Source organism: Protomyctophum bolini (assembly GCF_963924005.1).
Source record: "Protomyctophum bolini genome assembly, chromosome: 11".
Lineage (NCBI taxonomy): Eukaryota > Metazoa > Chordata > Actinopteri > Myctophiformes > Myctophidae > Protomyctophum > Protomyctophum bolini.
Window position 1 is genome coordinate 41,031,653 of NC_137872.1, and position 22,362 is coordinate 41,054,014.

Below are 22,362 nucleotides of genomic sequence, written 5' to 3' on the forward strand. Positions count from 1 at the left end.
GTTCTGAAAGGGGGAGGGACTGCGACGCTCTATAGCAACGCATTCAAACCACTGCCGCTTCCTGTATCTGTGGTTGCTAAAGCAACGCATTCAAACCTCTGCAACGTCCTGTATCTGTCAAGAGTGTCTGTCTGTATCTATTCTACGTCCGAGCATAGACATGGTAACGCCCCGCCTGCCTCTGATTGGCCTACCGACACTGCCCGTCTTGCCTGTCCTCCGAGATGCAAGGCTACTCCGTGGTGGGAAATAATACAAGAGAATGGCAACACGTGACAGTAACTTGTAACTTTAATTTTTGTACAAGAGGCAAACTAATATTGTTTGTGCCGTTTGCTTTGATTGAATAATTTGATTGCACACGTAGGCCTATGTACTATCACTATAATTTGATTTGGCTGTGTTCTAAATGAAAGTGTTAGTGTTGATTATCGTGTATTAATCTAATTATAGTAAACTAATAATATTATACTAAAAAAGGGAAACGAGACCTTTTTAAAGTAGGCTACAATAATGTTTCAAGTTTACCCATGCATGTATACAAATAAACAGGCCAACTGCATAAACAATACTACTTTTTTTGCCTCTTCTACAAAAATAAAAGTTACTGTCGCGCATGCCAAGCTGTCATTCTCTTGTATTATTATATCGTACTTGACTACTTGTATTATTTATTTATTTCCCTCCACGGAGTAACCTCGCGCATGCAGCAGACTATGCAGCATGCGTGTATCTTCCACCTCGGAGACACCGGCTGTGTCGGTAGGCCAATCAGAGGCAGGCGGGCGTTACCATGGCTATTCTCGGACGTAGAAAAGATATACGCGTTGCTATAGCAACACATTCAAACCTCTGCCACTTCCTCTGCCATCATCACGGCTCCGGGCCAATGGTCCATTTTGTTGTAATTTTTTTAAACCTTTTCTTCATCTTTAATACATTTTCTACTGCACATCATACACATTGTGGGGTTTCAGCAGTTTCTGTGGGAACTGTTTTTCTAGTTATCAAACATCATAACAAAGAACAGAGTTAAAATAAAGGCCTTGTTGTTCAACCTCTGCCATGGGATACAGCAGCCCTACAGTAGCCTGTAGATTTGGCACAGAAACTTGGGTTATCAATATAATGTATTCATCAACCAATAGAATATTTTTTTGAGAAGACAATAATATAGAACATCTGATCAATACTTTATATATATAATATATAAATGTAGTTCTAAATTGCAGTATTTATGCTTACTTAAGTGAAACATTTGCATGCCTTTCCCACCTCTGCATAATGTTAACAAGTATTCCTCACATTGTAAACAGCAGGTGACCACTGAATGTATTGTAGTTGGCTCCATCGTCATACATCCTTTTATTATCCCAGAGTTTCACGTAGACTACACCCCCGGCCTCCAGCAGCAGTGAGGCTCCATTGGACGCGGCAGCGGTGTCGGTGGGTTGCTGTGCCCAGGCGGAAAGTATCCGCTGTCCGTTTCTATACAGTTTAGCTGCACTGGCATGACTTGCTGACTTGCCACCATGACCATAGATGAAGATGTTGAACTGGTAGACACCTTTCACGGGCGCAACGAAGAATCCTGTGTTAAGAAAATCATTTTTAGTTTGGCCTTCACCTTGTGTAGTGTGTACATATCTATTATTATTATTTATAGAATTCACTATACAATTCACTGCCTTCGTTCAACGAACGAAAAATAGATGTAGGCTACGCTTTGTGTTTTTTTTTTGTTTTTTTTTATATATATATTTTTTATCCCACGATTTTTGTAACCCATTTTTCACCCCTGTGCCAATCATCTACTGTGATCCTGGGCTCTACACACCCTCCGCCAACCTGGGGAGAGCAACGGACTTAACTCATGCTCCCTTCATGCCTGAGTGTCCAAGTTGCTCCTTTACACCTGACAGGGGGGAGTTTCCCTGGTTGGACGTAGCGCGTGGAAGGAACACGTATTCCAACCAGTTCCTTTCCCCTCCATCAGGCGCCCCGGCTGGCCAGGGGGAGGCAGTTTAGAGACCAGGATTACTGCATGTTTTTGTGAGGGTATCTACCCTAGGGGACACGGGGAGAACATGCAAACTCCACACAGAAAGGCCCTTTCGCCAACCCCGCCTTCGGGTACGGGCACTGATGACGCGGAGGAGGAAACACGCCGCCAGCACCCACAGTACCCCGAGCGGGAATCGAACCCAGGACCTTCTAGCTGTGAGGCGACAGCACTACCAACTGTGCCACCGTGCCCCCCGCTTTGTGTTTCTGTGTCTCACTCGGACACACAATATTCACGGAGAAACAACACCAACAACACAGACTGTGTGGCACGCAAGATTCTATTAGCTATTTCGCTTGAACTATAGCTTCTACTGTTCAAATGCTTCCATACAGTCTGGAGCAACGGAAGCTCTTAAAATGATCATGATGATAAAGACATCATGACATTTATCATCATACCTGTGTCTGGATTATATCCATTACCAACATTAGTGAGGACATGTTTGTAGGTCAGGATAGTGTCAACATTGTAAGGTCCCGTGTATCCACTTCCAGAGGCCAAAAGACAGGCAGAGAAAGACACTCGACTGACTGTAAATGAAACACACAACATGTAACAGGATGATGAATTGCGCTTTTGATAGCGCTTTTCCAAGTGCTCAAAGCTCTTTACAACGGTCCATTCATTCATACATCGGGAGGTGAAGCGGCGAACAGTCTACGCCTGCAGCGTCCTCACTTCCCACACCGACGGTGGCGAGCTCACACCGACCGACTCACTAGAGGTTCAGTGTCTCGCCCACAAGGAGAGGAGGAGGAGGAGCCGGGATTCGAACCGCCTCGGACGACCTGCTCTACCTCCTGAGCCACAGTCACCCAAAGGATAAATAATCATTCATGCAGATTATCATCAGCTCTACAGTATACATGAACACAGAAGTACATTTGTGTTTCTCATACCTTCATTGTGCTTCTGCAGAATGTTCACCTCATGCTGTGTGGCATTTGATCTGGCTTCAATGGTTTCAACAGAAGCTGAGAATGAAATGCAACGATAAAACAGTCATGTTTGAAAACACTTTTACACTTTTAAGTCACACACACAATGTGATATGATCAGTAGAAATACCTTTAATCAGACGGTCGCTGTCCGTGAGTCTCTCCATCGCAGCTCGAACCTCTTGCTGGGTTCGTTGAAGCTCCTGCTGTGTTTGGCGTAACTCCTGCTGGGTTGAACTTTGCTCCTTCTGTGTCTGTTGCAGGTCAACTTGCAGCGCTGTCATCAGGACAGTGATGTTAGAAAACACGTACAGTATGTAAAAAAATATATTTAATGTAATCGATGCATATGAACATGGATATATCAATACCTTTGGTCAGACTTTCGCTGTCCTTGAGTCTGTCCATGGTGGCTTGCAGCTGGATTCTCTGCTCTGTCATGGTGGCGGTCATCTCTCTCAGCACAGCATGGATGTCAGGCAGGCAGGTTTCTTGGCTGATCCTTTCTGCTCTGTTAACAAGCTGCTCATTGAAGCTAAGGTCATCCACGGCGTCTCCCCGTATTGCCTCTGCACACGACAGACAGCCTAGTAACAACAAGGCCACACATGACAGCATTGTGGCTCCGTATCTGGATGCAGTGGTTCTGAAGCTCTTGACTCTGTTGTTTGGAGCTGCTGTCTCTGTTCTGTTGGCCTGTTTAAATACATCACCAACTATATGATCATCAACACACATTAACCCAGTATTATCTGAACGTCTTATTAATCTTATCTAATATTGCGTTCAGTGACCTGTTGCTGCTGTTATTTTTCTGTTTTTCCTCCATAAAACAAAGATCACTGGGACAAAGACACATAAGTCATTCACAAAAACAATGCATTTGTGAAGTTGTGTCACTGACTGACTTGTGTCAAGTACGAATGTGACATTAATGTTGAAAAGTGAAAAAGCTTTTGAACTTTAAGCTTGACATTATAGCCTCGTCCCCAACATAAAAATCATGATGAAAGGAATGGTAACCAGAAGGCTCGATCGTCCCAAAACACACTCGCCCCCATTTCAGCGGGTCGCTCTCCCCCAGTGGTTCTTGTATTATTTTAACAGAGGTCAAGGTTAGGGATAAGGTTAGGTTTAGACATAGTTTTACTATAGGTTACGATTAAGGCTAGGTTTAGGCATAGTTTTACAGAGGTTACGTTTAGGAATAAGGTTTATAGTTTTAGGCAAAGTTTTACTTTAAATACAACCCCACTATATGATCATTAATACACAATAACCCAGTATTATCTGACCTGTTTAAATACATCCCTGACACGTGTTTAGTATTAATGCACTTCAACCTGTATTCTCACAACATATTCATCTTATCTAAACTGGCGTTCAGTGACCCGTTGCTGCTGTTATTTTTCTGTTCTTATTTCCTCCATAAAACAAAGATCACTGCATGCGACAAAGACACAAGTCAGTCACAAAAACAACACAGCATGGCCAACGTTTCCACTTCATTAGTTGCCAGCTCTCTTTTCGCACCCCTGCCCTCAGGTAAGAGACTTCGGTCTCTAAAGTGCAATACCTCCTGCTGAAAGCCATCATCTATTATGCCAAATTTCAATTTATGTGGATACAATTATACTTCCCTCTACGTTTAATGTTTAATCAACTAAGCCTTAGCCCACTGCCCACACGCACATATCTAAAGCCAACACTTGCAAACCGAACTAAATTAACGTTAAACAGTAACTCTGGCTCCGTTGGTTTTGTTTTCACTGAGTCAGGCTGAATTGGGCTCTGCTAATGCTACTAGTAAACACAGAGTTTGAGCCATACTATGCTATGCTGCTAACCATGGCAACATTATAGAACCACATGAACAGTAACGTTAGTTTGCTAAACATTGTTATGACTCAATAAATACTTGCAATGTAATCAATCCATAATAATGTATAGATATAGTGTTCAATCTTACCTCTCGTAAACAGTAGCTGGTTCCGACGCTGCGGGGATAGAAACTTTGAAATAGCCGGTCTCGTCTGATATCTGAAATGCTTGTGTTGCCAGATTTCGAGAGAGAAACCAGCAACCAGGTATGAAAAAACAAGCCCAAGCGACGTAACAGACAACACAAGCCCAGAATGACGAAGTCGCTTACAAAAAGCAAATTTGGCAACGAAGTTTAGCAGACGATGATTGACGACAATCAGAGCCAATGGAAATGGGGGGGCACACGGGGTGGCCAATCAGATTACAAGGGGGGCCAGTTCCCCCCTGTGCCACCCCCTAGGCCCCGCCCCTGCTTTAGGAATATCGCCTCCTGAATGCTGACCCTATTTTCACTCACACTTTACAGCGTGAAGCTGCTTTGTAAAAACAATGAATTATTTATTTATGTATCAAGTTTTTCATTATTTTCACGTATTAGTCCCTCTCATATTTTTGTATCTTTTTCTACCCTCTATGTCTGAATATTTGATGTATATTAATTTGTATGTCTGTTTTTAGAGCTCTGTACTAAAACAAATTCCAATCAACTCTGTTGACATGGCAATAAAGTATTATTGTAGGAGCCAAAATATACATTTTGTTTGTTTTTTTCCCACGCTTGGGTTTTCGATGTGCCACAGCCCTTACCTGATTGATGAGCTCCTGCTGTGTGTCTGCTAATCACTATACTTATGTCAGCTGTGTGTCTGGGCAGTGGCATTCAGTGAGAGAACGGGGCATATGCGGAGCTTGAACTAGACGCCAGGGGGTGCGACAGCTTGGCGAGCGACCAGCGATTTCTTTAACCTGTATTTTATTATTTTAGCGTTTTTACAATGCCCTAACCCCTAAAAAAATAGTTATTTAGGTAGTACAGCAGCAGCACACTACTACCTGCTGTAGCCTACTAATGAAACCCCGTAGTGCTGTGTGTGTGTGTGTGTGTGTGTGTGTGTGTGTGTGTGTGTGTGTGTGTGTGTGTGTGTGTGTGTGTGTGTGTGTGTGTGTGTGTGTGCAGTGAAACATTCCTTTAAATCCTGACAGTGACATGAATCACTCATCATGTACTTAATTATCTGTTTTGAATCTCAGGTATGTTTCCATTGCATGGTTGTCTCATCAACCTAGAGTACACACCTTAATGAACTGACACCAACTATTTAAGCTATACGTTGACAAACAAAACTAGTTTAGCCTGTAGAACTTCCTGTCTCCTCATGTCCCCAAGTAACACTGTCCTCTGAAAGGCCATCTGCAATAATTAACCATTCACCTTTGCAGCTAAGGGTCTCTTTTTCGGACTGCAACTGTACTTACTGTATATAAGACCCATTTATTGAAATCCCAAACATGGAATATACTTGGACCATGCATTATGCCACATATAATGCCTGTCTCAAGACGGCCACCTGCCAGTATACAGTGGATAACTTCCCAGTCTTGCTGGGTAAGTTAGTTGGGTAACTATATATCTAACTACTTTAACCCTGACATCCTGATTTTGGGCATGTCATTATAGGCTAAGAAGAAAGGACAATTGCTGATCTACAAGGTCACAACATGCCGTAACGTAATGTGTTGTAGCTTTTCCCCAAAAATAAGTTTTGATAAGTAAAATGTGTAGCACAGTGGAATAGAGTAGACAATATATGACACGTCAAGAGTCTATTACTGTAGGCTATACATTTGTGTTCTGGTAATATCATTGATCACTTGTTTTGCATGTCCGTGGCAAAAATAAAACACAAGCTGGCATATGTCACGGTTCGCAGTGAAGGACTGAACCCAAGTGCAGAGCCAAACGCAGAATAGTCTTAAGTTAAAGTATTTATTAAAGCAGAGAAGCATACAGCCAAAGTAAATAGTCAATGCAAAAATGTAATTCCAAAAAAGGCAAAACTTCAGTAGCAAAAATGCAAAAACACAGAAGTCCAAAAATGCATACTTTCAAAGCATAACTGCATAAACCAGAAGTCACACAAAGCATATGCAATCCAAGATACCTTTTAGGAGACCAAACATAGCAACCAGAAGTCCAAGGGAGATCACTGGAACAACAATGTATGTCCTGACAGTGTGTTTGTGTAATGAGTCCAGTTTTATAGGGAGCAGGGTGATTGCAGAAGTGTTCTCAGGTGTGGAAGGGGCATGGCACTGTTGGGCTGAAAATAGGTGTGTGACAGGGACTGACAGGGGGAATGGAGAGTGGGAGTGGCTGATGTGGAGACATGGTCTGTAGAGCGACAGACCATGACAGTACCTCCCCCTTAAGGGACGGCTTCCAGACGTCCCACCATGCTGGCCCGGAACACAGAGCAGGGTGGGTGGAGGGGGTCTGGTGGAAGGGAACTGATGCTGAGCAGATGATGTCAGGTGGGCGGCCAGGATGCTGGGACGAGGGGTCAGGTGGACGGCCTGGGGGCTGGGACGAGACGGTCAAGTTGTCGTCGGGCGGACGACCAGGAGGCCGAGACGAGGTCAAGTTGTCGTCGGGCGGACGACCAGGAGGCCGAGACGAGGTCAAGTTGTCGTCGGGCGGACGACCAGGAGGCCGAGACGAGGTAAAGTTGTCGTCGGGCGGACGACCAGGAGGCCGAGACGAGGTCAGGTTGTCGTCGGGCGGACGACCAGGAGGCCGAGACGAGGTCAGGTTGTCGTCGGGCGGACGACCAGGAGGCCGAGACGAGGTCAGGTTGTCGTCGGGCGGACGACCAGGAGGCCGAGACGAGGTCAGGTTGTCGTCGGGCGGACGACCAGGAGGCCGAGACGAGGTCAGGTTGTCGTCGGGCGGACGACCAGGAGGCCGAGACGAGGAGGTCAGGTTGTCGTCGGGCGGACGACCAGGAGGCCGAGACGAGGAGGTCAGGTTGTCGTCGGGCGGACGACCAGGAGGCCGAGACGAGGAGGTCAGGTTGTCGTCGGGCGGACGACCAGGAGGCCGAGACGAGGAGGTCAGGTTGTCGTCGGGCGGACGACCAGGAGGCCGAGACGAGGAGGTCAGGTTGTCGTCGGGCGGACGACCAGGAGGCCGAGACGAGGAGGTCAGGTTGTCGTCGGGCGGACGACCAGGAGGCCGAGACGAGGCGAAGGACGGATCTGGAGGTCGGCCAGGAGGCGGCGCCGAGATGTAGAACTTGGGAGGAGCCGCCAGGGATGCCGCAGAGGCTGGAGGCGACGGCAGGGATGCCACAGGCAGAGGCGACGCCACCGGAGAGGCTGCAGGCAGAGGCGACCCCACAGGAGGAGCTGCAGGCTCTGGAGCCAGAGCTGCCGGTGTCAGGGCTGCAGGAGCCATAGCTGCAGACTCAGGAGGGAGGGCTGCAGGCGGAGCTGCAGGCTCAGGAGGTGGGGCCGGAGGTGCTGCAGGCAGAGCTGCACACCAAGGAGACATGGAGGGTGCTGCACACCGAGGAGACATGGAGGGTGCTGCACACCCAGGAGAGGGTGCTGCACACCCAGGAGAGGATGCTGCACACCCAGGAGACATGGAGGGTGCTGCACACCCAGGAGAGGGTGCTGCACACCCAGGAGAGGATGCTGCACACCCAGGAGAGGATGCTGCACACCCAGGAGAGGATGCTGCACACCCAGGAGAGGATGCTGCACACCCAGGAGAGGATGCTGCACACCCAGGGGAGGATGCTGCACACCCAGGGGAGGAGGATGCTGCACACCCAGGAGAGGAGGATGCTGCACACCCAGGCGAGGAGGAGGATGCTGCAGACGGGACCCCAGAGGATACTGCACACCCAGGAGAGGAGGATGCTGCAGATTCTGGGGCCTGGACTGCAGGTACAGGAGGTGGTGGAGCGCTGGGCAGGCTGGGCAGCGGAGAGCCGGGCAGCGAAGAGCCAGGCAGGCTGGGCGGCGGAGAGCCGGGCAGCGGAGAGCCAGGCAGGCTGGGCGGCGGAGTGCTGGGCAGAAGGGTGGTCTGGACACCAGGCAGCGAAGTGCAGGGCAGTGACGACCGCTGGGGATGTAGAGGGCCATGGTGACCACGCCTTCCCCTAGCAGGCCCACGGTCCCCCACACAAAAGGCTAGTCGCGACCCCTCATATGGGTCCTGGACTTGAACCGGCTCAGAGTACACAGGTATTTTCACATGTTTACAAAAATATGAAAATAAGTCCACGGGTTGGTTCCTTTGTTGGTCTGGAACAGGGCAGGCTGATTGCAGACTCACTACTCCAAGCCTAATGGAGTTGGGAGCTGGCTGAGAAACATGTGGTATTGAGGCGTCTTCAAAGTCCTTAAGCCTCCCCCGCACCACATCCAGGTGGGGGACAAAATGGCTTACCCATGGTCTCTCCTTGAACCAATGCTGCTGTATTGATATCTCCACTTGGAGTTCAGTACGCAGTTTAGGTGGAGAGGCCAAGAGACGAGAAACCACATTTTCTAATTCTGCCACCTTTCTATGAAAAAGTTTTAGCTCTGCTGGGTTCATTGTGGTCAGGACATACTGTCACGGTTCGCAGTGAAGGACTGAACCCAAGTGCAGAGCCAAACGCAGAATAGTCTTAAGTTAAAGTATTTATTAAAGCAGAGAAGCATACAGCCAAAGTAAATAGTCAATGCAAAAATGTAATTCCAAAAAAGGCAAAACTTCAGTAGCAAAAATGCAAAAACACAGAAGTCCAAAAATGCATACTTTCAAAGCATAACTGCATAAACCAGAAGTCACACAAAGCATATGCAATCCAAGATACCTTTTAGGAGACCAAACATAGCAACCAGAAGTCCAAGGGAGATCACTGGAACAACAATGTATGTCCTGACAGTGTGTTTGTGTAATGAGTCCAGTTTTATAGGGAGCAGGGTGATTGCAGAAGTGTTCTCAGGTGTGGAAGGGGCATGGCACTGTTGGGCTGAAAATAGGTGTGTGACAGGGACTGACAGGGGGAATGGAGAGTGGGAGTGGCTGATGTGGAGACATGGTCTGTAGAGCGACAGACCATGACAGCATAGTGGCATAGATAGCTGCTGTACTATCATGGTTATTGGTGGTGAAGGCAATACTAATAATGTTAGTCTGGATATATCAAATCCTTTGTTGAGGATCACACAAGAATAGCATGCGCTTTATGAACAAAATAACACCCAAACCAGACAATTAATTAAAAGGTTTCATACAGGTTTCATTACAGTCTGCTTGAGGTGTAATGCCGCTTTAAACAAAATAGCAGACAGTGGCACTGGTACATATCTGAACTCATCTTCTCCTCCTACAGTGCGTGTCAACCACATCACCACATACCAATCGTTGCATAGAAGCAGCATGGTTTTGTTATGCGTACACACCCATGGTACTGTGCCAAGAGAACTCACAAATCAAGATAAACGCACGCACACGCAGTCAAGTTGTCTACCGATGTTACCATCTCAAACCCTCACCCTAACCTAACCTCCCACGGGACAGCAAACCTAACCTAACCCTTAACGCTCACCAACCTTAATCCGGTCGTCTTAACGCACCCCACAACAACCTTATGTCTAACCAAAGGATGCCTCCCGAGCCACTTCCGATGTGATTGAACTATAGGCTCTATGGCTGACAAATATTATAGCCCCAATGTTGAGTAAATCAACAAAGGTGTGGCAGCACCAGGAGAGTGTGACCCAACTTAATGTGTTTTAAGAGTCTGTTTAATTATTTAATAATTTCGTTTTATGAAGGTTTACAATAATTAATACTGTGAATTAATTGCACTAGCAAAGTGTAACATGCAGTGAGGACGGAACGTTTGTTCTAGCCCAGGTTCTCTGGGCTCCCAATATAAGGAGCGCAGCTTCCGGTTCCCCTCAGTTACATTCTGGAAAGAAAAGCAACACTCATTGCTCCGTCTTTATCCCTGTTTATTCAGGTTCAGTTTTATTAATGAGGTACTCAGCAGCCCTGAAACCCGTAACAGAGGCTTGTCATGTCAGCTGTCAATCAATCAACTCAATGAAGGCCAATGGAAGACGATTTATTGGGCTGTAAAACAATATGCCCATTTTGACCTATTTTGTTTTTCTCACAAATAATGCTGCTGCTTTAGATTCAACCAGCAGCATCCACCAGCAGCATGGCAGCATCCTGGGTCCTAAGGCCTTCAGGAGGCTGAAACCCTGTACTGGCATAAGCCAGTTGGATGGCCTCCTGCACAATGCACCGGGAAAGCCATACTTTAGTAATATGGGTTTCCTTTAGCTCAGGTACCCCATGTCACAAATACCCATACCGTTCCTGAAGGGAGATGTCTTGGTCATGTACATTCTGAATATTTCATATCTTTTGTCAGGTGTGCGCTGTCACCGCTGTGAACAACAAGTCTGACTCAGCCTTTTTACACATTACCACATTTAACCAGACAAGGAAGGTAAAAAAAAATATATATATATATATACAAGGAACAAGGAACTGAAAAATTGTACTCTGGGAAATCGAAACAATAAAGTTCCTTTAAGGACAGTTCCGTGAGTGCTGGTATTGTCTTGTTTGCAGACCGTGCACCCGATAAAAGACATTAAGATGAATTGCAGTCGTGCCTGCTTCCTTGATGCGTGGTGAGACGAGAAAAAAGGACGAGACGAGAAAAAAGATGAGGAGAAAAAAAGACGAGCTGTTTTGGGGGGAAATAGTACCATATAATGGCAATTTCATTGGAAAAAAAATGCTGTCTGTATTATTACACTATTACACTATTATACTTATTACACTATTACACTAATATACTTATTACACTATTACATTTATTACACTTGCACTTATCGGATTGAGGGAACATAGGGCTGAGGGAACATAGGGTCTGTTTTTAAATGGGAGAACATACTAGGGCCTGGACAAACTGTCCAAACTGCCTGGACACGGTGGTTGTGACTGCTCGGCTGGGGGTGCAGGGGGCAGGCGGGGCGATAAAATAATGTGACATGATGACTACTATTATAAAATGAATGTATTGTAAAACAAAACATAATAGAATTCAGATTTGTTTCTCACAATTATTGTAATTTTATTAAAATAAAAATAATCTTGATTTTTTTTTTCACCACCCATCAGGCAAACCAGGCATACTGAACTGGTGGGCGTGGCCGCATAAAAAACATAATTGTAACACTTTCTGTACACCTGGGGGTCCCCGGACCCCACTTTGGGAACCACTGCACTAAAAGTCTTCAACCTATCGCCCATCTTTCTGTTTCAACAAGCTAAGTACGAAGTACACACACTCCTAAGAACAAGAGTCCAAGGGCCCTTTTTGTCAGTGCTAAACCGCTTATCCCTAAACTTTGACGTTTCTACTATTTTTAAAAACATTTGCGAATAGTTCAAATAGCCAATCTACAATTATTAAGCTCACAACTTGTTGAAATTTGAAAATGGTGAACTCTATTGTAAACAAGTGTAATGCTTTATAAGTGTATGGCGCTGTCCACAGTTAACAGTTCTTGTATTGTGCTTGAAATGTACTGTAATTCTGCAAACTCAACTCAACTCAATCAATCAATGTTTTTCAAAATAGTAAAACAAAAAAGCAAAGTAGTTTAGGGTATAAGGGGTTTAGCACTGATGAAAATAGGGCCCTACAGTTTCAGATAGCAGACCTTAGAGCAGTGGTTCCCAAACTTTTTCATGTCAAGGACCCCGAATTGACACTCATGAGCCCACGGACCCCCATTTGAAAATATATGCCAAGGAAGCCCCATAAGAGAAGATTTGTACGGCTCTAGCAGTGATTTTCAACGATTTTCATTTCAAGGACCCCCAGGTTTGACCTGAATTAGCCTACGGACTCCCATTTAATGTCATTTCTATCTCTGGAACCCCAATGTATATTGTAAAATCTAAGTTAATTTAACTCTGAGACTCAGCTATGATGAATTCCTGTTCTGTTCTTTGGCTATATAGAAGTATCTATTTGTACGTCTCTAAATGTTTTGATGATTTGAACATGGTGGACCCTCTTGTAAACAAGTGTAATGCTTTATTGGGTCGTCCACTCACAGTTAACAGTCTTTGTATTGAGTTTGTGCTTGAAATGTACTGTAATTCTGCAAACTGTTAATACATATTTCAATCAATCAATCAATCAGTGTACAAATGGAACCAAATGGACCAAACAGGTCCATTTGGTTCCATTTGTACACTCTCTGAGTTACAGACCCATAAGAGTCCTTTTGGTCTCTTATCATCATTTAGCTTGGGACCCCCTGGAACTCTCTCAAGGACCCCTATAGGGGTTCCCGGACCCCACTTTGGGAACCACTGCCTTAGAGGTCTGGCTGCAGCAGGTAGCAGTTTTACACGTAATTATACTCTTTCTGACCAAACTGTTTGTTGAATGGCATGGCTAATGGTTGAAAGAAATTAGTATAGTGAGTCTTCTAATGCTACTGCGGAACATTATTTCCACTGGTAAGCCGTATAGCTTGGCTCACCAGTTAAAGATGGAGTGCCACGATTTTTTTCCACCCTAAAACATGATCATCAGGTATTATTATAATATAAGGAGGAAGAACTTTTTCCAAAAAGTGTACAGCATTTGTTAAAATCATGCTTTTTTGTGGACACGCCCACCAGTTCATTAAGTATGCCTGGTTTGCCTGGTGGGTGGTGATCCAACTGAACTGAAGCCGCACCCAGCTGTAGTTGTATGATAAAGGGGGGGGGGGGGTTAGGGGAGGGGCTGATAGTGTGATGTCACTATATTAGTTTATTTCATTGGCCCGTTTGACTGTCAAGGGTTCAGCCTCCAGGAAGAAAACCCTAAATACCAGTAAGAAGCGCAAACGCGGGAAGCGAACGCAGCTCGTACATATTTGGTTTTTTTTAAGATTTATATAAGGAGTCCCCAAAGCAGCTCCATATATGGGCTCAAGTTGGACCACGCCATCACAGTCATGTCACCATCACTCAGCCATAACCATATAAGGAGTCCCCAAAGCAGCTCCATATATGGGCACAAAAGCGTGACACACAGACACACGGACACACACACAGACAGACATGATCTGCTAGGTCTCATAGTAAGTGCTCACTGCATTCGCAAATCACTGCGTTCGAAAAAATACAAGTGCCACAATTAGTGCCACGGGTGCCACAATCACTCCATCTTTAAAAATGACGTCTGAACATGGTTACAACACCAGAGGAGCAGCTTCTGGCAACATAATAATAAATAATAAATATAGCTGCAAGCAGCGATAAGGCGGGACCAAGGAGAGGGAGAGAGAGAGAGGGGGTGGAAAGAGAGAGAGAGAGAGAGAGAGAGAGGGGGGGGTGGAGAGAGAGAGAGAGAGAGAGGGAGGGGTGGAGAGAGAGAGAGAGAAGACAGAATACACTATTGCACTACTATTACACTACTGCACTACTATTACACTACTACACTTATTACACTAGTACACGTATTACACTATTGCACTACTATTACACTATTACTTATTACACCATTACACTGCTATTACATTATTACACTATTACACTTATTACAGTTACTAGTATCTCTATTATTGTGATGTCATGTCCGAGAGAGAGAGAGAGAGAGAGAGAGAGAGAGAGAGAGAGAGAGAGAGAGAGAGACAGAGAGAGAGAGAGAGAGAGAGAGAGAGAGAGAGAGAGAGGGGGGGTGGAGAGAGAGAGAGAGAGAGAGATTATATAGAGAGAGCAATATGCACAAATAAGAATCACAGGCTGAGTAGTCGCTACCCGGATTTGAACCAGTGACCCTGTGGTCCAAAGGTGAGAGCTCTACCGACTGAGCTAAGCAGACACTGTCAGTTGACTCATTCTATACAATAACATCATGCAGTATAGGTATTAGCTGCCAACCATATTTGGAAGACGTATTAGTTGCATGAGAGGTTTCACAAAACAGAAACTTTCATTGGCTCATAAAAACTTCATTTTTTCACTTAAAAGAAATCTGTTACTATTTTTTGTTCGTATAAGTCCAAAGTTCACGTGTAGACGTTTTTGTGCATTTTGATCAAAGATCATGGGAGAAGAAACATTTTAAATGGTTTTCATATAATTCAAAATGGCGGGTAATCTAAAGGTCAGAGGTCAAAAGTCAGAATACGAAAGTTGTTCGCCATGAGGAGACAAATATGTGTATCAAAGTGTCATTGCCAACGGTCAAACGGTTCATGAGATATACACGTTCAAAGTTAGCAATTTCAGTGCTATAGCGCCACCATTTGGCCAATGGTCATGGGCTTCACATGGTCAACGTTTGGCATGGCCCTCTACCAGATTACCGAGTTTCGTAAAAAGCGACTGCACGGTTCAGTCAGAACAGCTATTTTTGGCGGAAGAAGGAGAAGAAGGAGAAGGAGAAGAAAAAGAAACACAAATACAAGAAGTGACCAAAGTCACTGCGTGACTTCTTGGTCCCTTAAAAACAACACCAAAATCAAACTGTCTTAAACACACTGGTATATACAGTATAGGTCAATAACTCTGTGGAATGCTCTGCCCAAAAACATCTTATCTACAATACATAACAAAATTACTTTCAAAAAGAATATCAAGAGATACCTTGCCATTTTGCCAAGTATACATAACTGTGATTTGTGAATTTGTGAATTTGTATTTATTTTTAGTTTGTTTATTTTTTATTGTATTTTTAGTTGTACATTTGTATTGTATTTGTTTTATTCAGGACCCCAGGAAGACTAGAGGCTCAGTCATGTGTCTCTAATGGGGATCCTTCAATATACATAAACATGGACAACTTTCATGATGATCCACGCATCGTATTTTAAGATGGCGTGTGATGTGCAAGTGGACAATTTGGTTTCAGGAAAAAGTCATGCATGGGGTTAGCTAAATCGTTACAGGGTTCAGCCTCCTTGAAACATTTATTCAGATATACAGTATATCATATATTAGACACATTATTCTTATAAAAGTTGAAGTTCAAATATGATTAATTTGGGGGGGTCCCCAGGTCAAATATGATTATATGATTATTTTGGGGGTTCCCCAGTTCAAATATGATTAATTTGGGTGGTTGCGGCCTGCAGGCAACCTTAGGCACAGGTGCCAACATTGGCACAGCAGAGGGTGATCACTGGCATACTGTGTGAGAGAGAAGATTATTCTGTTAAAATTAAATTAATAAAAAAATGATAGTCCACTCACATATGTATGCAAATTACATCCTGCACATGATTCTAGATTCATTCAAACTCTCATTCATTCAACTCTGACTGGAGAGACATATTTGGGTTAGTATTGCTCTGATTCTAATGATCATACATCCTGATGTGAATTAAAGCACATCTTTTTGAACCATTTATACCTGAGAACGATTCTACAATTGCCTTCTAAATCTTATCAGTCGTTCTCAAACATTTTCATGTCAAGGGCCCCAAAAATCATCTGCATTTGGCCGCCGACCCCCCATCTGAAAATATGTTGATCTTGTAGATCTGCTATTTTTCAATAGCTAAAGTAAAACATAATGCTTAAAACACCAAAAGGGGTTCCCGCCCAGAATGAGTTTAAAGAAGAACAAAATAAAGGTTATTGCTACCAGTATGTTTATGAACAATCAACAATCAGATGGAAATGTTTAATTTCAATGTGGCGTCAAAGCACGCACACCATCAAGAAAATACAAACTTGGCATGTAATACGTTGAACTTTAATTGGTATTACTGTAAATGGTGTATTTACTGTATACAGGGCTTTTATCCAAAGAGATTTACATAGATTGTGCATTACAATTAATTTAGGCAAAAGCATGCACATCATCAGGAGCAAAATTAGGGGTTCAGAGTCCTGCTCAAGGACACTTCAACACTGACACTGCAGGGGGAGCCCGGGTTCGAACTGGCCGCTATACCCCCCCTGATCCACTGCTGCCCGAAAATTTATTTCTCTTCCTCCTCACACTGTAAACAGCATGTGACCGCTGAACGTACTGTGGTGATTTTCATTGTCACGAATCCATGCGTGGATCCAGACTTTCACACAGACTACATCGCCTGGCTCCAGCAGCAGTGAGGCTCCATTAGATGCACTAGCAGTGCCACTCGTTTGAAATTCCGAGGCAGTAACTACATGTTGGCCATTTTTAACCAAGACAGCTGCAGTTTGAGTTGATGATGATCCTGAAGCAAAGACGAAGAAACTGAAGTGGTAGACACCTCGCTCTGGGGCAGTGAAGAATCCTGTGTTAATATATAGAAAACATACTTTGAGTTAGACTTCACTTTAACACTTTCTGGTAAAGCAAGAGTGAAAAGTATAATCAGTTCCAACGTAACATTCACATGAATGAAACTGATTGAAAAAAAAAGGAAAACATTACAAGTCTACTGTAAGCATATGTGACCAGAATTGACTGAGAGCCGGCCATCGCCCAAACTCCAGCTTTTCACCAGAGGAGAAACACATTTTTTTACCCAAAATTAGTTGTGGGTTAGAGGCAGAATCTTCACGAGCATGTCTGAAATAATTGTCAGAGCTGAAATGTAAATATTAAATAAATGCTTAAACATGTAGCTAGGTGTAATGTTAGAGACCACAGAAGACATGTAGATATGAAATAAATGCTTAAACATGTAGCTAGGTGTAATGTTAGAGTCCACAGAAGACATGTAAATATGAAATAAATTCTTAAACATGTAGCTAGGTGCAATGTTAGAATCCACAGAAGTGAATACTTTCAAGCCAGTTTTCTCAACTCGCTGTTTCTTTGCAAGACATTACTCTATAAGCCATACTGTATCTCCAAAACTGGTGGGTCAAACTGAACAACCAATGTCAATTTGAAGCTATGATTCCCTGATTTTATATGACATGAAAAAACGAAAATTCCAAAAAATCCAACGGCAGTCCCTCAGTCAAATGTAGTCACATATTAACCGTTTACATTGGGGTTGTCCCGATCTCATCACGTGATCAGAAATCGGGGCCAATCAGGTAATTTTCAAATGACGGATTGGGAGCAAAAAAGATGCGATCGGGAAATCCCTAGCTATAGTAACCTGACGCTGCCAGATGGGGGCGGTATTGGGTAGGTTATAGCTATAGTACTACGATATCCATATCATGACATCAGACTGCATATTGTCTGTGATTTTGGATATTGTACTATTGTGATATGTGTTCTATAAAAATATATATTTCACCAGTGTCAATTATGTAATCCTGGGCTCTACACTCCCTCTGCCGACCTGGGGAGAGCAACGGACTGACCTCATGCTTCCTTCAGTGCATGAGGACTGAGGAGTCCAAGCCGCATCTTTTAACCTGACAGGGGGGGGGAGTTTCCCTGGTTGGACGTAGCGCGTGGAAGGAACACGTTATTCCGACCAGTTCCTTTCCCCTCCATCAGGCGCCCCGGGTGGCCAGGGGGAGGCAGTTTAGAATAGAGACCAGGATTACTGCATGTTTTTTGTGAGGGTACCTACCCTAGGGGACACGGGGAGAACATGCAAACTCCACACAGAAAGGCCCTTTCGCCAACCCCACCTGGCTCTGATTATGCGGAGGAGAAAACACACCCACAGCACCCACAGCGTCCCGAGCGGGAATCTAAACCCAGGACCTTCTAGCTGTGAGGCGACAGCACTACAGACACACCGTGCCTCCTACGGACATCCCTAGTTTCCATTGATCATTTTATCCATCATGATTCACCATACCTGTGTCTGGATTATATCCATTACCAACATTAGTGATGACATGTCTGTAGGTCAGGATAGTGTGAACATTGTAAGGTCCTGTGTGTGCGTCTCCAGAGGCCAACAGAGAGGCTGAGAAAGACACTCGTCTGACTGTAAATAAAACACACAAGATGTAACAGGATAAATGAACATGCATGCACATTATTGAATGAATGAATGAATGAATGAATGAATGATTGATTGATTCATTAAGGTGTCATGCCACCTCGGCTATTGGCTCATCCCTCATGGGATTATACGACTCAAATATACTTGCATGCAGGATTCAAAAAAATATATTTTTTATACCGGTATTGCTGATTATAACAACATACCAACTCGACTAAACTAAAAATAAATTAATGAATAAATATATGAATTAATAAATCAATAAATTAATACGGTGAAGTTTGCCCGAAAGGCCAAGGCTCCAAGAACAGTCAGAAATTGTAGTTAAGGGCGTTTATTTTCCTAAACTCCAAGTCCAGTACAGATTCAACAGTGTGAAACCAGGAAAATAACAATAATAATAATACTGAGAAATGAAATGAGCAAACACTACGAACAAAACCCAACTGGATAAGAGCTCTCTTCAGGCTGTACCCTGATCACACAAGGCCCTGTAGCTGTCCCTCATGGCTGTTACCTGTGTCATTGCCCACTTCTAACTAACTAGCCTGTCCCTGCAGCCTCCTTCAAATAGGAGTGGATCCTACCACTGGGCACAGACTCAATTAGCACATTTCTTCTCCAATACTTCACTAATATAAATACTTCCAACCACCTTGAATAAACAGTAACCTAAACATTCTCAATAATGTGTTACAATTAAACAAGTATAAATCAGAATGAAAACTCAATGACAATTACTCAAAGCATAAGGAGACACCCCTCCCCTGCCTAGCACTTGGCCCCTTCCTAAATCAAGGGCAATGCCACCAGCAGTGCAGGAGAGACAATTAGCAAACAATCAGTGAACACAGTTTTCCATACACACGTTTAAAACATTAGTCCTTGCATGTTATAGAAGGCAGGTTCATGTATCTTTGTATATAGGGCACGGGTTGCCCCATGACAAATACATGAATACATAAAAACAAAGAACCATTGGTTAGGCCTATATCTCTTACTGGCTGTTACTGGGCTTTTTTTCACCCTCAGGTCCCAGGCCTTCTCAAAATGTCTTGCCAGTTTAAATACATCACTTTCAAATAAACAGCTAATACGTTTTGGATCATTCTTATCCAACACATCACAATGAATCAACATGATTAAACAGACCTTCCAAAAAAAAGGACAATACAAAACGAAATGATTCCTAATTTCATTGAGATCACACACATGACATTAGTACGCAACACATAACAAGCATATTTTTCTGCCTTACCTTCATTGTGCTTCTGTAGAAACTGCACCTCATGCTCTGTGGCATTTGACCTGGCTTCAATGGTTTCAAGAGAACCTGGGAATGTATAGGAAAACACATGTTTGAAAACACATTTTGAAATATCAATAGCCAATGTATTTAGTTACACATACCAGTCAAAATAAATACCTTTAATCAGACTGTCACTTTCCGTGAGTCTTTCCAACGCCACACGCAGATCCTGTTGGGTTTGTCGTAGCTCCTGCTGGGTGTGTCGTAGCTCAATTCTCTGCTCTGTCATGGTGGCGGTCATCTCTCTCAGCACAGCATGGATGTCAGGCTGGCAGGTTTCTTGGCTGATCCTTTCTGCTTTGTTAACAAGCTGCTCATTGAAGCTAAGGTCATCCACGGCGTCTCCCCGTATTGCCTCTGCACACGACAGACAGCCTAGTAACAACAAGGCCACACATGACAGCATTGTGGCTCCGTATCTGGATGCAGTGGTTCTGAAGCTCTTGACTCTGTTGTTTGGAGCTGCTGTCTCTGTTCTGTTGGCCTGTTTAAATACATCACCAACTATATGATCATCAACACACATTAACCCAGTATTATCTGAACGTCTTATTAATCTTATCTAATCTTGCGTTCAGTGACCTGTTGCTGCTGTTATTTTTCTGTTCTCATTTCCTCCATAAAACAAAGTGTCACTGACTGACTTGTGTCAAGTACGAATTTGACATTAATGTTGAAAAGTGAAAAAGCTTTTGAACGTTAAGCTTGACATTATAGCCTCGTCCCCAACATAAAAATCATGATGAGAGGAAGGGTAACCAGAAGGCTCGATCGTCCCAAAACACACTCGCCCCCATTTCAGCGGGTCGCTCTCCCCCAGTGGTTCTTGTATTCTTTTAACAGAGGTCAAGGTTAGGGATAAGGTTAGGTTTAGACATAGTTTTACTATAGGTTACGATTAAGGCTAGGTTTAGGCATAGTTTTACAGAGGTTACGTTTAGGAATAAGGTTTATAGTTTTAGGCAAAGTTTTACTTTAAATACAACCCCACTATATGATCATTAATACACAATAACCCAGTATTATCTGACCTGTTTAAATACATCCCTGACACGTGTTTATTATTAATGCACTTCAACCTGTATTCTCACAACATATTCATCTTATCTAAACTGGCGTTCAGTGACCTGTTGCTGCTGTTATTTTTCTGTTCTTATTTCCTCCATAAAACAAAGATCACTGCATGCGACAAAGACACAAGTCAGTCACAAAAACAACACAGCATGGCCAACGTTTCCACTTCATTAGTTGCCAGCTCTCTTTTCGCACCCCTGCCCTCAGGTAAGAGACTTCGGTCTCTAAAGTGCAATACCTCCTGCTTTAGGAATAGCACTTATTATCCCGAGGCTGTTCGCCTCCTGAATGCTGACCCTATTTTCACTCACACTTTACAGCGTGAAGCTGCTTTGTAAAAACAATGAATTATTTATTTATGTATCAAGTTTTTCATTATTTTCACGTATTAGTCCCTCTCATATTTTTGTATATTCTTCTACCCTCTATGTCTGAATATTTGATGTCTATTAATTTGTATGTCTGTTTTTAGAGCTCTGTACTAAAACAAATTCCAATCAACTCATTTTGTTTGTTGTTTATTCTATTTGTTTATTTTTTCCCACGCTTGGGTTTTCGATGTGCCACAGCCCTTACCTGATTGATGAGCTCCTGCTGTGTGTCTGCTAATCACTATACTTATGTCAGCTGTGTGTCTGGGCAGTGGCATTCAGTGAGAGAACGGGGCATAGGCGGAGCTTGAACTAGACGCCAGGGGGTGCGACAGCTTGGCGAGCGACCAGCGATTTCTTTAACCTGTATTTTATTATTTTAGCGTTTTTACAATGCCCTAACCCCTAAAAAAAATAGTTATTTAGGTAGTACAGCAGCAGCACACTACTACCTGCTGTAGCCTACTAATGAAACCCCGTAGTGCTGTGTGTGTGTGTGTGTGTGTGTGTGTGTGTGTGTGTGTGTGTGTGTGTGTGTGTGTGTGTGTGCCTGAAACGTGACCCGACATTACGGAGGCACCGTCATAACTCTGAGCAACAATTGTGATGTTTTTTAAACCATCCATCTCCAGTCCTGTGTTTATAGCGTCCACTATAGCAGCTGCACCACGAGATGCTGAGCAATCAATAAAACACAGAAAACGCTCCTTGATTTCAAGCTGCTCAACGTATCTTAAACAAATAAGGCATCAATTATACTATAATGCTACCCATACAGTATAGTTCACCCTGCAGCAACAGAACACATTACAGATACCAAGTTACAGCAAT

At 43.7% G+C, this 22,362-nt stretch overlaps 1 protein-coding gene across 1 annotated transcript; it reads right to left on the bottom strand.

Moving 5' to 3' along the window:
* LOC308324480 (uncharacterized protein) lies at nt 1-5,017 on the bottom strand. Its single transcript, XM_080776524.1, has 7 exons — nt 4,976-5,017; nt 3,378-3,702; nt 3,137-3,283; nt 2,968-3,042; nt 2,467-2,598; nt 1,306-1,591; nt 1-1,091 (listed from the first exon to the last, which is right to left on the bottom strand). The coding sequence occupies exons 2-7, from the start codon at nt 3,622-3,624 to the stop codon at nt 1,082-1,084; spliced, it is 897 nt and encodes a 298-aa protein (XP_080632650.1). The 5' UTR covers nt 3,625-3,702; nt 4,976-5,017; the 3' UTR covers nt 1-1,081.
* Between the last annotated feature and the right edge of the window lie 17,345 nt (nt 5,018-22,362).